The 12937-nt window shown below is 49.2% G+C and overlaps 1 protein-coding gene across 7 annotated transcripts in view; it reads left to right on the forward strand.

Moving 5' to 3' along the window:
• Nucleotides 1–12349, forward strand: part of LOC121589429 — a 158119-nt gene extending 145770 nt beyond the window's left edge. For all 7 annotated transcript variants that reach the window (XM_041908352.1, XM_041908351.1, XM_041908357.1 and 4 more), the window contains 4 exons: nt 4777–4945; nt 5060–5207; nt 5292–5859; nt 6267–12349. In XM_041908352.1, the coding sequence (XP_041764286.1) occupies nt 4777–4945; nt 5060–5207; nt 5292–5859; nt 6267–8639 (3258 nt within the window). In that variant the 3' untranslated portion in view covers nt 8640–12349. The remainder of the gene's footprint in view (nt 1–4776; nt 4946–5059; nt 5208–5291; nt 5860–6266) is intronic.
• Nucleotides 12350–12937: the final 588 nt, after the last annotated feature.

Consider the following 12937-nt stretch of genomic DNA (forward strand, 5'->3'; position numbering starts at 1 on the left):
TTTTGGAATGGAGTCTTTTTTTTTTTGAGTGTTCATGTTGCTGCTGCGGCTGTTGCTGAGTACACAGGTGGACGGGACCTGTTGTTAGGCTTCCTGGCCCCTGGATGGATGACACCGGGCTTTGTGTTGACCTATATCCAGCGTATTCTAATCTCCCCACCGTACCGTACTACCGTGGACGGCAAATTTCACCAGATCGGTTCGGTATTTAATGAGAGACTACCCGACTTTGTTGTGAGCTTTACATCGTTATCATATACTGCAGGTTGAAGGACACAACACGCTGCTCTACGCTACTTATTTTGTGGCGTTTGTGTTGGAGCTGGTTTGTTGGAATGGTTCTTGAGTCCTTTAATTTGTACAAGCAAATGCAAACCGCAAAGCAAAGGGATAAATATGCAGCTAGACCATGTGAATGTAACGTGTTTTTATAGAGTTACATTTTCTGTACTGTATTGTTTCACCATATCACCGCCAACATTGAACAATTTAGACAGATACAAGCATTCTTCAAAAATTAATCATAATTTAATTTTATTCAACTAAATCAATCAAAACTAGCGCATCTGCCGACGGCTGGGTGAAGCTTTTTTTGGTCATCGAGGGAAGGGTCGTGCGGGATCTCAAAATTAAGTATTATTTGCATCGTTTTTTTTATCACGAAAAGGGCTGAAATACTTGCACAACATATGTATCAATCAATTACAAAACATTTCTAGTCCACTTTAAGTAAAAAAAAAACATGGATTAATAATATATTTTCTGAAGCGGCTCCAAATTGGTTGGCAAAATGCGTAGGACAGCCGTCGTCAGATACGCTATCGCAAATCGAAATTACACTAGCGAGTAAGGACAGTGTACTCCGGCCTTTAAAGACTGCAATTTTCCTCGATTATTGTGCTTACATTTAGAGGCTTAAGTGTAAGTTTGTAAGCAAGGAATTCCTCTGTAACATCATTCCTGGGGTATTATTTTATAATAAAGTAAATTGTCTATTGAAGAAAAAACTTGATGCTTCCGGGCATCAAAGTGCCATTCCGCAGGATAAATAAGCAACCATAATTGCAATCTGATACACTATCTGTTTATAGTACTGCGCAACACTTTCCCCGAGTGGCACGTAAAGAAGCTGATGCTGCTGCTGCTGCTTCGGATGCTTCGGTCTCCCTTCCCATCGCCTCCTTGTGGCCGTGGAATGATAAAATGAAATAAATTGCCACCGACACACTGTTTCGACGCCCGGGTGACACATAGACGCCTGTTCCCTTGGCTGTACTATGGAGCAAAGTGCATCAAGCTGTAGTTATTACCACACCCTCCCCAGGCAGAGGTTTGGTGGTAAACAACGCGCTTGGTTTCCTTGTTTTCTTATGTCTTACGCTGTTGATGTTTCAATGGCAAAATGTACGATACAAAAATAAAACGCTTCACCACTGGCCGCGGAAAGCGTCTCGTCGTTCATTTAGTACAGCACACGCCAGAAGGCCAATTTGCCCGCGTTGCCAAGGATTCAATTAGCTCACATCGGGGGTCTCGTTTGATAATTAATAGAATAATAATTCCGGTGCTTTAAACCTAACCCCGCCCAATGGTTTTAATCCAGTCCAAGGGAAAAGTGAATAAACCGAATGATAAGGCCGAGTGGAAACGTGGGCGATCTGGGGAGGGCGGGGGCTTTCAAGCAATATTTTGCAACAATGGACACAATCCGTAGGAATATGTTAAGCTTCCAGAATGTGGGTCAGAGGCAAGAGCAACGGAACACGAAGATGAATATTCTTCACTCCAACTCTCCAGGTTCCTGCCAGCGCAGTACCTCGCAGGTCCCGGTTTAAGAAGGGGACACAGTGGGGAAACTGCTGAACTAGGGAGGTGGTACCATCCATCTTCTGTAATACAGCTAAAAACAAAACGGAAGGGAATGTTCCGTTTCCTGGAGCTAACAAAACGCTGCAGCTCTCCCGGCTGCCTCTGTGAACGTGATTCAATCTGCGTTTGGTCCGGAGATGAGAAAATGCGAGCTTCGTCGGTATTGCCCACTTCTTGGGGGACGTGGTTTGGTGAGGGGCGAATGATAAAAATAAATACTGAAAAGGAAAATTTATTAGTCACAATTAATCGTTTACCGGTGTGCTCCGGGATGGGAGGGTTAAGAAAGCTAAGAAAGCAAACAACCTCGGCGGGATGCTACCACCACAATCCTCGGACGGTCATTAGTGAAAGCTGCAAAGTTTACTGGAGGAAGATAAACAGCACCGAACGATGCACGGTGCCAAACCATGCGGTAGGGAAAGGATGCAAAAAGAAGGAAAGCACACGAGAGAGGATCAAACCCGGAGGGGGCCAATTGGGCCGAACGCGGGCATCTCACCGACACACAGACACTGGCGGCACACTGTGTCAGATTGTAGAGTGTAGTGTAACAACGTTCTTAGCTGGTGGCATAAATCCACCAGCACTCTCGCACGGGGGAGGAACTCAAACAAGTGTTACCCATTTATAAGACTCGGGAAAACTCCCCCGACTTTCTTTCCCCATTGCATTGGTCTGCTGTTTTGTGGGGCGAAAAAACACAACGGTTTTGTTACTTCACTGAGGCAGCGCGCAAGTGCATCCAGATGATGATGTTGATGATGATGATTGTGTGCTTGCGTATCGTGTGTCTTGGCGGTTCTGGTTTGCAAGCGAAAGGGATAATATTCTTGTGCCTCTCGTGACATGCAGCAGTGATTAGCTTTGGGCGGAGTTTATGTTTCAATGTCAGCAATGTTGTCGGGAGAGAAGTGGCACCACGGTTGGGATGTTGTGCAAGAAAGGTGTATTTATGGGTTGTGTGTGTTTTTTAAGGTACAAACAAATTTATCTTATGTTTTGTCGTTTGTGAAATACCATCGCTATGCCGGCTGTCTGTGGAGGTTTGTTTTGCATTAGAAAATAAACAAATATACAATCTGCAGAGGCCGTTTGATTTTCAACATTTATTAAGAATGATCATTACATCTTTTTTTTTTAATCACAACCGAACCAAATTAAAGGGACGGATTCTTGGCTTTTCTAGTTTGTTGCCAATGTACGTTGAATGTGAATTACGGCATTGGTATCAAGTTACAAATTTATCTTTTATGAAAATTATTGTTGTTATCGTTGTTCTTGTTTAATCTTTTTATGTTAGTATTTAATGAAAAAAATATTTCAAAGGCAGGTAATTATTTTCAAGTTAATTTTCACATCTAACAAGCCATAATATGCAAGAGACTATACACCTTATAAATGAATTAGTGTTGGGAGCTCGAAATCGCACCTAACCGATTCCGATTTTCAGGTCAAATCCGATTCCGGAGCCAATTTCGGATTCGATTCCGGAGTCGATTCCGCTATCAAAATTGGCTCCGGAATCGGAATTGACCTGGGGATCGCAATTTGCCCCGGTAACGGAATCAGGATTGATTCCAGAAATGGAACAACAGTGAAAACAGTACTTGAATTGAAATAAGAAGTTTCAAAAGCGAAATCAGTCCGGTAATCTCCATGAGAATGGATCGTTTACAAGTATATTTTGAATTCTTTGCGGCTATCAATACGTATTATTATTGGACGCAAACGCCTATTCTTATAGAGATGCCCAAAACCGACTCCGTTTCGAAGCCGATTCCGATTCCGCGGCCGGTTCCGATTCCGGAGCCGATTGCGGAACCAATTCCAAAGCCGAATCCTTTTCCAGAACCAAACTTCATTTCTTCCATCTCTAGTGTGGATACTCACACAAGAGAAAACCAATCAACCATCTCAACGTGTTTAAAAACATTAGAAGACCTTACGATTACCCAATCTATGCAATGGCTGTAAACAGTGCAATGGCCAACATCGACCTGATAACACAAGAGATCTGATAACAAGATTGCAAAAAGAACAGTTGACAGCTGACAAGCGAAAAGAGTAATCACTCGCAATGCGGCTTTTGCTACGTAGACAGTTATGTTGTGGAACTTTGGCAAAGAATGTGTAAAAAAATATTTCCAAATAATGAAAAAGTTGTCAACCAGTTTGTTTATAATGTGTTTTTAATCAAAGTTTACAACCATCGTAAAGAAAACGAGCTCACAACCTTCAACTTCAGAGCTTTGACCACCGACACATTTTCCCATTAATTGGAGCAAGGCATCTGACCAGCCTTCTCGCACATTCTGCTCACCAAAGAACAGGATGTCGACGGCGAAGGCGGAGGCTGGCCGCTGAAGAAACGAAGCCTGACTTAATAAACCAATTTCTAATTCAATTTCCACCGCCCGACAAATAATAGCAATCATTGTACACGCGCGCACACACAAAACCCCCTTGCGCTTGTGCGCCACACAATGTCACAATTAGAAATGCATTCCAACCAGGGAGGGAAAGGGCTCGGGAGAACAAAACATAACGCAGCAGCAGCACAACCGCAATGCTAAGAGCGACCTTAGCGAGGTAGTAATAGCAGAGTGTGGCGCCACCTGGCACTCGCTCCTGGCTGGCACAAATAATTGTGGTTGATTAATTTCCTCCCCTTCCCCGGTGTAATTGTGGCTATTAGAGCGAAATTGCCATATTTCACCGAGATGGGGCACTTCCGTTTAGCAGCAGTACACGGGTGTACACGGGTACCACCCATTTGGCGCCACAGGGCGAAAGCAAAGAGGTGGATGATTTTGTGGCCACCAGCGTTTTTTTTTTTTTTGTTACACTATTTCATTCCCTCTCTCACTGTCTTTTTCCTTCTTTCTCACCCACGCCCACCCGCAGCACGATCCGGAGCAGTGTACGCCGGGCGGTGAGGACGGCAACTTCATCATGTTTGCGCGCGCGACGTCCGGCGACAAGCGCAACAACAATCGCTTCAGCCCGTGCTCGCTGAAAGCCATCGAACCGGTGCTGAACGCGAAGGCTCGCAGCGCCAAGGGCTGCTTTACCGGTAGGTGGACCACTCGTTGTAGCTTTGCAAAGCTGATAAGCAGATCCCATCCCGTGCGGTAACATAATTTCCCTCGCATTTCACTTTTGTTTCCATTTCCTCCCGTACACACAGAGCCGCAGGAAGCGATCTGCGGCAACGGGGTGGTGGAACCGGGCGAACAGTGCGACTGCGGCTGGGAGGAGGACTGCAAGGACTCGTGCTGCTACCCGATGTCGCGCCATCCGCGCTTCGACCAGAAACCGTGCACGCTGACACCGAAGTAAGAAGCGTTCGATTGGCCGGAACCTTCCAGCCCGGATTGTACCAACTGATACACCTTCACTCTCTCTTCTTCTCCTTCCAGGGCACAATGCAGCCCATCCCAAGGCCCGTGCTGTACGCTCGAGTGCACGCTCAAGCTCGGCGACAAGTGCCGGGACGACAACGGGTGCCGCGATCCGGCCTACTGCGACGGGCAGATGCCGGTCTGCCCGCCGTCCATCAACAAGCCGAACAAGACGATCTGCAACAAGGAGTACGTGTGCTACATGGGCGAGTGTACCGGCTCGATCTGTCTGGCGTACGGGCTGGAGAGCTGCCAGTGCGCGGTCGGCCCGGCCGATCCGGCCATCAAGGCGTGCGAGCTGTGCTGCAAGCAGCCGGGCGAGGACCGGCCCTGCCTGAGCTCGTTCGACTGGAACGAGCCGCCGTTCGACGTGCCGGACATGTACGCCAAGCCGGGCACACCGTGCAACGACTACAACGGGTACTGCGACGTCGCGCAGAAGTGCCGCGAGGTGGACCCGTCCGGGCCGCTCGCGACGCTGCGGAAGCTGCTGCTGTCCGAGGAAAGCATCGCCAGCTTCAAGCGGTGGATACTGAGCAACTGGTACACGGTGGCGCTGATCGTGACCGCCGTGCTGGTCCTGCTGGTAAGTGGTCGCCTGTTGCTCCGGCATGCCTCGGTGCCAATGATAATCACTTTCTTCTTGTGGGCAACAACACACCAATGCAAACCGGGCGAACAGAAAATTCGCCACAACGTGCGCCACTGGAAGGACATCCCGCTGGACGTTGAGCAGTATTGTGAGCGGATAAGCTTTGAACTGGTCCAAACCATCGTTGTGGCGCTAGAAATCCGTCTCCTCGTTGTCATGTTGTCGGCTTCCCTAACGCGTCGCTATTTTCGCTCCACTACTTTCGCTATTGCTCGATGTAAATGAAAAAAACGCTCGGGGAAACCGCTTTTAAACCCTTCCTTCCTCCCTTTGTGCTGATGGTTACTACCGATTTTCGCTCGCTCTCTCTCTAATTGCTTGCTCTGCTCTTCTCAACACAGGTGCTGAGCGCGAAGCTGCTGGGCAAGCGTACCAATCTAAAGCTGAAGACGGTCACCATCATCCACAGTGCCACGACGGAGACGGTCCGGCTGCCGGAGGACAACAACGGGGTGATAGTGCACACCGCCGTCCGGACGAAGGTGCCGCTGAAAAAGAAGGTGCGGGGCGAGCGGTCGAAACCGGGCGGCAAGGGCGGCGGCAAGGGCGGCCCCCCGCCGACGAAACCGGCGGCGGCCTCGGTGCCGAAGCAGCTGCTAACGACGCTGACGGGCGGGAACAGCGCCACCACCACCACCACCGCCGTGCTACCGTCCACGTCGAAGGAGCTGCAGCAGCGCCAGCAAGCGTCCGGGACGGGCGGCCCAACCAGTGGCGGCACCAGCCACCACACCGCCCCCACCACCAATCCAGCCACCATAGTTATTAAGCAGGTGAAGCGGCACGTCGGCCGCACCACCACCACCACCACCACCACGATCGTTGGCGACAGCCCGAAGAAGCTGCTGCGCAAGAAGAAAAAGCGTGGCGGCGGCGGCGGTGGAGGCGCTGCGGCGGGCGCCGGTGCCCCCTCCGACGAGTCGCCGGTAAAGGAATCGCCCACGGCGGCGGCGACCAAGCAGCCGAAGAAACACAAGAAACCGAAATCCAAACACAAAGAGGTGATCGATTACTCCAGCCGGAACGCGTCCGACGCGCACAGCCACAGCAACACGTTCGGGAAGGTGCACCGCTGGCTGCTGGAGTCGCCGGCGGCAGCCGCTCCCGGTGGCACGTACGAGCATGCTGCCGCCGCTCCGCCGGCCGTGCCAAACCTGCTCGCCAAATCGCAGTCGACGCCGGACCATCTGGCGCAGCAGCAGCAGCAGCAGCAGCCCGTGCCGGCGGTGGCGCCGAAGAAGGTGGCGCGCGTCAAGACGAAATCGGTGGGCAATCTGAACGAGAAGGTGCGGCTGCAGGTCGTCTACAAGCCGCCGTTCAAGTTCAGCCTGAAGCTGTCCAAGACGGACCCGGCGGCGGGGTCGGGCGTGAAGACGCACGTCGTCGCCGGACCGGCCGGGCAGCGCAAACCGCGTCCCCTGCCCGACCGGAAGCGCGTTGGACCGGGCGGTGCGGGGGAGGAAGCACAGCAACACGCCGCGGCCCGGAAACGGTCGGCCATACTTGTGCGGCAGCAGCAGCAGCAGCAGCAGCAGGCGGAGGAAAAGCTCCCCATCATCAGCAGTGCGCCGCTGTCCGAGCCGAACTATGAAACGCTCAATCCACGGCATGGGCCACCGGGCGGGGCGCCCGAGGACGGTGACGGGGAGTCGCACACGTACGAGAATGTAACGTTCGACGGGGACGAAGGCGGGGATGGGCAGCCGGCAGTGGACGAGCCCGACCCGCCCGCGCCCAATCCAGTGCCATCGATCAACACGGCCACGTTCCGGATCAGCCGGAGTGCGAGCGGGACGACGCGGCTGCCGAGCTGCCAGCACGCGCTAGCGAAGAGTGCGACCCAGCCGGATCGGCTGGCCGGTTCGGTGCGGGGCAGCACGTCCAATCTGGCGGGTGGCGCCCGGGACCGGCAGCGACGGTCGAGCGTGCACAACAGCACCACGGCGTTCCGGGCGTTCGGTGGCGGCGGCGGCGGCGGCGGCACGGACAGCACGGAGTGCTTGATCCGGTCCAGCACGACCAACCTGGCCAAACCGAACGGCGGGAAGCGTAGCAGCTTCGCCGACCGGAAGCGCTCCAGCACGACCAACCTCAGCCGGCACCAGTCCGGCTCCGCTTCGAATCTGCACTCGCTCAAGCGGCACGGCTCGTCCAGCCAAGCGCTGCACCAGCAGCAGGAACCGGGCGGCAGCCGGCGGAACAGTATCACCCAGCCGGCGAAGCTGTCCCGCTCGGCCTCGAACGGTGTGCCGGCGGCGGGAAGGCACGGCAATGGTGGTGGCACGCTCGGCAGCAACAACTCCGGCTCGAGCAATGGTAGCAATGGCCATCAGCTGCACCACCACCATCGACGCAGCAGCGTTGGCGGGGCGAAACCTTCGTCGAGCCATCCGCCAGCGCATCACCAGCAGCAGCCGCCGGCACTGGCTCCCCTGGCACGGCAAACGTCACTGCACGGGAAAGCGAACGGCCATCATCCTCACCACCATCAGCATCAGCATCACCATCACCACCAGCAGCACAACCATCATACGGGTCGCCCACACACCTCGTCCTGTGCGGATGATCCGAATGCTCAGCGACCGTTCGAGTGGCCGATGGCGGTTGGTGGTAGTGGCGGTGTTGGGCGCCGTCCACCGCACGACGAACCGCTCCCGTCCGATATGGAGGTGATGGTTTCGGACGTGGAGAATCTGGTCAGCGATGATAGATAGCGACAAACCAGTTTGCCAAGCGATTAAACGAAGGTTGAAGAGGGAAGCGGGGAGCAATGATGGTGACGACATGTCGAGTACACACACACAAGTGATAAGTGAGTAACAATGGAGCGACAGCAGTCTACAGAAAGAGATGTACAGTGAGTCTAGCAAGCATGCGCCTAGCTGAATAATTTACAGAAAAAGACGAATCAGGGCCGCAATACGCATGGAGCGATAAAAGTAATGTTGAGGTTTGATAAAGGTACACACACATCAATACACACACGTTTGGCTAAAAAAATGCAATGCATGACGACTCCGAATGACTCCGGACGACTCCGGACGATTCCGATTCCGACTCCGACTGACTCCGGCTAGCTCCGGATGACTCCGATTCCCAACGACTCCGGAACACTCCGGGCGATTCTGGACAATTTCGAACGATTGTGGACCTACTTTTCGGAGTCGGTTCCGAAATTATCGGAGTCGGATCGGAGCCGACTCCGGATTTTTGCCAACTTTACCCATCTTTACTGCATATTCTCCCACTAAAATGTCCTTGAAACATGGGTCACACTTTTTATATGTAATTTCTTAGAACTGGGACTCAAAGTATTTAAAACATACAAGAATATATTTCCCAAACACTTTTGTATTTAATTTGAATCATTTGAATTTTCTAGCTCACCTTTCCTCACTGAGCCCTATTATCCTGGCAACACGGTGCTACCGTAGCACGAGATTTTGCTGCTGCATCTTAGTAGACAGTGTTCGCCATACTAGACGACGGCCGTATGACCTCGACATGTCGAATTTGTTTCAATCTGTTATAGAGCCTTATTTTAAATGAATTCCTGAATTATTTGATGCTCCTAATCCGATTTGGCCACTTTCGGCGGATTGCATTCAAGTGACATTCATTCAAGCCATAACATACAATGCCTAAGCTAACGTGGCTCATCTCTGCTCCTTTTGCACTGATTCGTGGGTTATGTTTGATATTTTGGGACATTGAACCGCTCCTTTCGTGAAGATTAACGGTCAAGGGATGGCTGCCGAGTTGACAGTTTGACACACATTTCGTGTCAGAAAAATGCGCAAACGTAGGAATTAGATCTTCCACATGGCCTACTACCTACTCGCAAGTTGCTGTTGAAACAACAAAAATTTATTAATTTTGAAACGAGCAAGTAGCAGAATGATAACAATACATTTAATTCATGTCGACGTAGTGTTTGGCCAGCATAGATGAGCCAAAAGTCAAACGACCTTTATTTTTATTTTTTTTTCGTGTTTTCGCACTATTTAAATGCATTTGTTTTCGGCCAAACGTGTGTATATTGATGGTCCCTTTATCAAACCTCACCATTACTTTTATCGACCCATGCCTATTGCGGCGAATATTTGCCTTTTTGCTGTAAACTATTCAGCAAAGACGGATACTTTTCGAGCTCACTGTATGCATTGGAGAGAAACATAGAGAGAAAAGAAAGGAACAAACACAAAATGGCTCCGATTTAGATGAAGAGTGGCAAACGATAAACGCCAACGTCAATCAACACCACCAGTGTGCACACTGGAATGCAGCAGAACAGCGGACAGACACAACACACGTGCCTGCTTGGATGGCGAAGACGAGAAGAGCGAAGCTGTAGGCGATGGTAGTAGTGTGTAGTGTGTGCGCAAGATGGCTCTATTTTTAAAACGCCTCCCCTCGAAAGCTCTACAGCTCTAGGAATTTCCCGTGTCCCGTTTGTTTTCCACATCGCTCTAAGGGTTAGGTTTTAAGCAGAAAGCAAAGGAAGATATATTTATTAGAATACGCTCAGAAAGATACGTTCATTTCATCCCGCTCATCGTTCGATATGGCCACGTGGCGTCATCGTAATGGAAGCGCCTGGTACTTTGTACGATTTGATTACGATATTGTGTTTCCATCAACAGCCAACCGGTTGGTCAGTCAGACGAAGTGAGGTAGGGTTGTGTCTATGTCTTTCTTTGTTTTCCACATTCCATCACAATGACGATTGCGCGCGTGTGTGTGTGTGTGTGTGTGTGTGTGTGTGTGTGTGTGTGTTGTTATTACTATAATTTGGTTTAAAGTTTTATTTTTTGTAAATGCCGTGCCAATTAGAAAATGAAAGTTTCCATCATAAAACAAACAAACACACACAGTAGAACAGGCTGCTCGATACAATGCTACTGCCAGATTGCATGATTCCTTCCAGCTTTTCCGGGTTATTGGTGGGGATGGGGTGGGGGGGGGCATTCTTCCTTCGGTTTGTGTGCCTCCCCGGGGAAAAATTAATAATTTTAAGGCACGCAAACAACACTAGAGAACACACAACCGCAAGAGAGAAAAACAAACAAGCTTTTTCGTATTTTTCACATGCAAACGGAACAGATGATCCCATTTTTCCGGGCTTTTGCCTCTCGCATTATTTCTCTTCTTCCCCTCCCCAACTCCCCTCCCTTGACCAAGCTAACTGACCTATACAAAACACGAATCATATCATTAGAACAATTTTTCCAAATAGTAATGTTTTGTAACACAGTAAAGGAGTGGAGGGTAAAGCAGGAGAAAGTAAGGACAGAGAGAGAGAGAGAGAGAGAGAGAGAGAGAGAGAGAGAGAGAGAGAGAGAGAGAGCGTGCTGAATATTTTTTGGAAAACTATTTTTATCATCGTTCGGTTTTATCGGCTCACCCGGGTTGCATTTTGCTGCAGATGTGAGAGACAACCAGGCGACAGGAAGCATCACACATCAATGCACTGGAAGAAGGTAGAAATGAGATTGAGATAGAAAATCAAACAAAATCAAATCACCCGGTGGTGTATCATACATACGAAACGGTTTAGTTCAGGGCAGCACGACCTCAGTGTCCCCGCAAAGAGGAGCCACTGATACACTGATTACCCTGAGTGCGACGCCATATTGCAATTACAGGACTACAGAGGGCGGATACTATCACCTCCTCCAAAATGCTGCCGATATTAACTGCTAACACAGGAACAAAACACGGGCGGAGAGAGAGCGCTGATTTGTAAATAAAGTAGAAAAAAAGAAAGAAACAAAAAAACGGCAGAAGACGGCTGCCTTCCTCTCCACCTCTCCACCACAGGAGCAGGGTGGGTGGATGGGTTGAGGGTGGTGTTTGAGAACGGTGTTTAGATATGTGTATATTTAAGACGATCGCTTTCTGTGTAAACAATTAACTGTGCGAACGGAACGAAACAATGGGGCACGAAGAGGAGGAAGGGGCGGGTGCGGCGTGGATTTAGCCCACTGTTCCTCCTGTGTCCTGTTTTAGGCTCTTATCTACATTACAGACACATACACACAGCATAAATAAGCGGCAATAATACACATTATTAGCACGATAAGCGAGAACGATAATCGGATAAATGGAAGAAGGGACGAGAAGCAGGAGGATGAAGCAAAGAGGGATGGATGAAGAAGCAAAGAGCAAAGTGGACAACTAATAAGAAACTAAACATATAAGATAAATGTGATTCTAATCTTATAGAAAAACTCATAGGCTTAAGGAACAGCAAACAGACAGAGAGGAGAGGAAAGGAGAGGATAGGAGAGGAAACACTAACACAACCCATACACACAACACTTGCAGGATGGAATGCGAGAGAATGTAACAGAAGAAATACATTGAACAGAGAGAGGAAAATTAAAATGATTAAAAACAATGAAAACACAATACACAAAACCAATTTCGATTACCTTTTTTTGTCGAGTTAACTTAACGATGATGATGACTTACTGACGGTGGGTGTGGAGCATCAATCAATGGGAATGTAAATGTGGATGGCCATTTTTGTGTGAGTTTTTTGTTTCTGTTTTGGAAAACTCCCCGCAACACAACACAAAATTGCGCACTGTAGCAAAATGGCTAAATTCAATGTAAAGTTTTATGCAGAAAAACGGAATGTTGAATTGTACACCCAAATTTAACTTTGTCTTTATCTCTTCAATACACTGGCAAAGCTCAAAGACGCATTAAAAGTTCCATTTAAACATTTGGTTTAGTTTTACAGATATCGCATGATTTGATAACTCCTTACAATCATTTTACTTTGCCTGTTTGAATGTGTTTTCTTGTTTTGGTACATAAATAAGCAACGATGGGATAAAGAACGGTGCAATTAACACATTGAATTAACAGCACGAAAGGGTAAAACTGTATAATATTGTATGAATTCGCTTAAATACTCGTCAGTCAACCGTCAACAGCTGCTAGCAGCAGAAATTTCCCTAACTATCTACAGATATGAGGAAATAATTGAATAAGTGTAAAAAAA

The sequence above is a fragment of the Anopheles merus genome, chromosome 2R (genome assembly GCF_017562075.2).
Source record: "Anopheles merus strain MAF chromosome 2R, AmerM5.1, whole genome shotgun sequence".
In the NCBI taxonomy this organism is placed as follows: domain Eukaryota; kingdom Metazoa; phylum Arthropoda; class Insecta; order Diptera; family Culicidae; genus Anopheles; species Anopheles merus.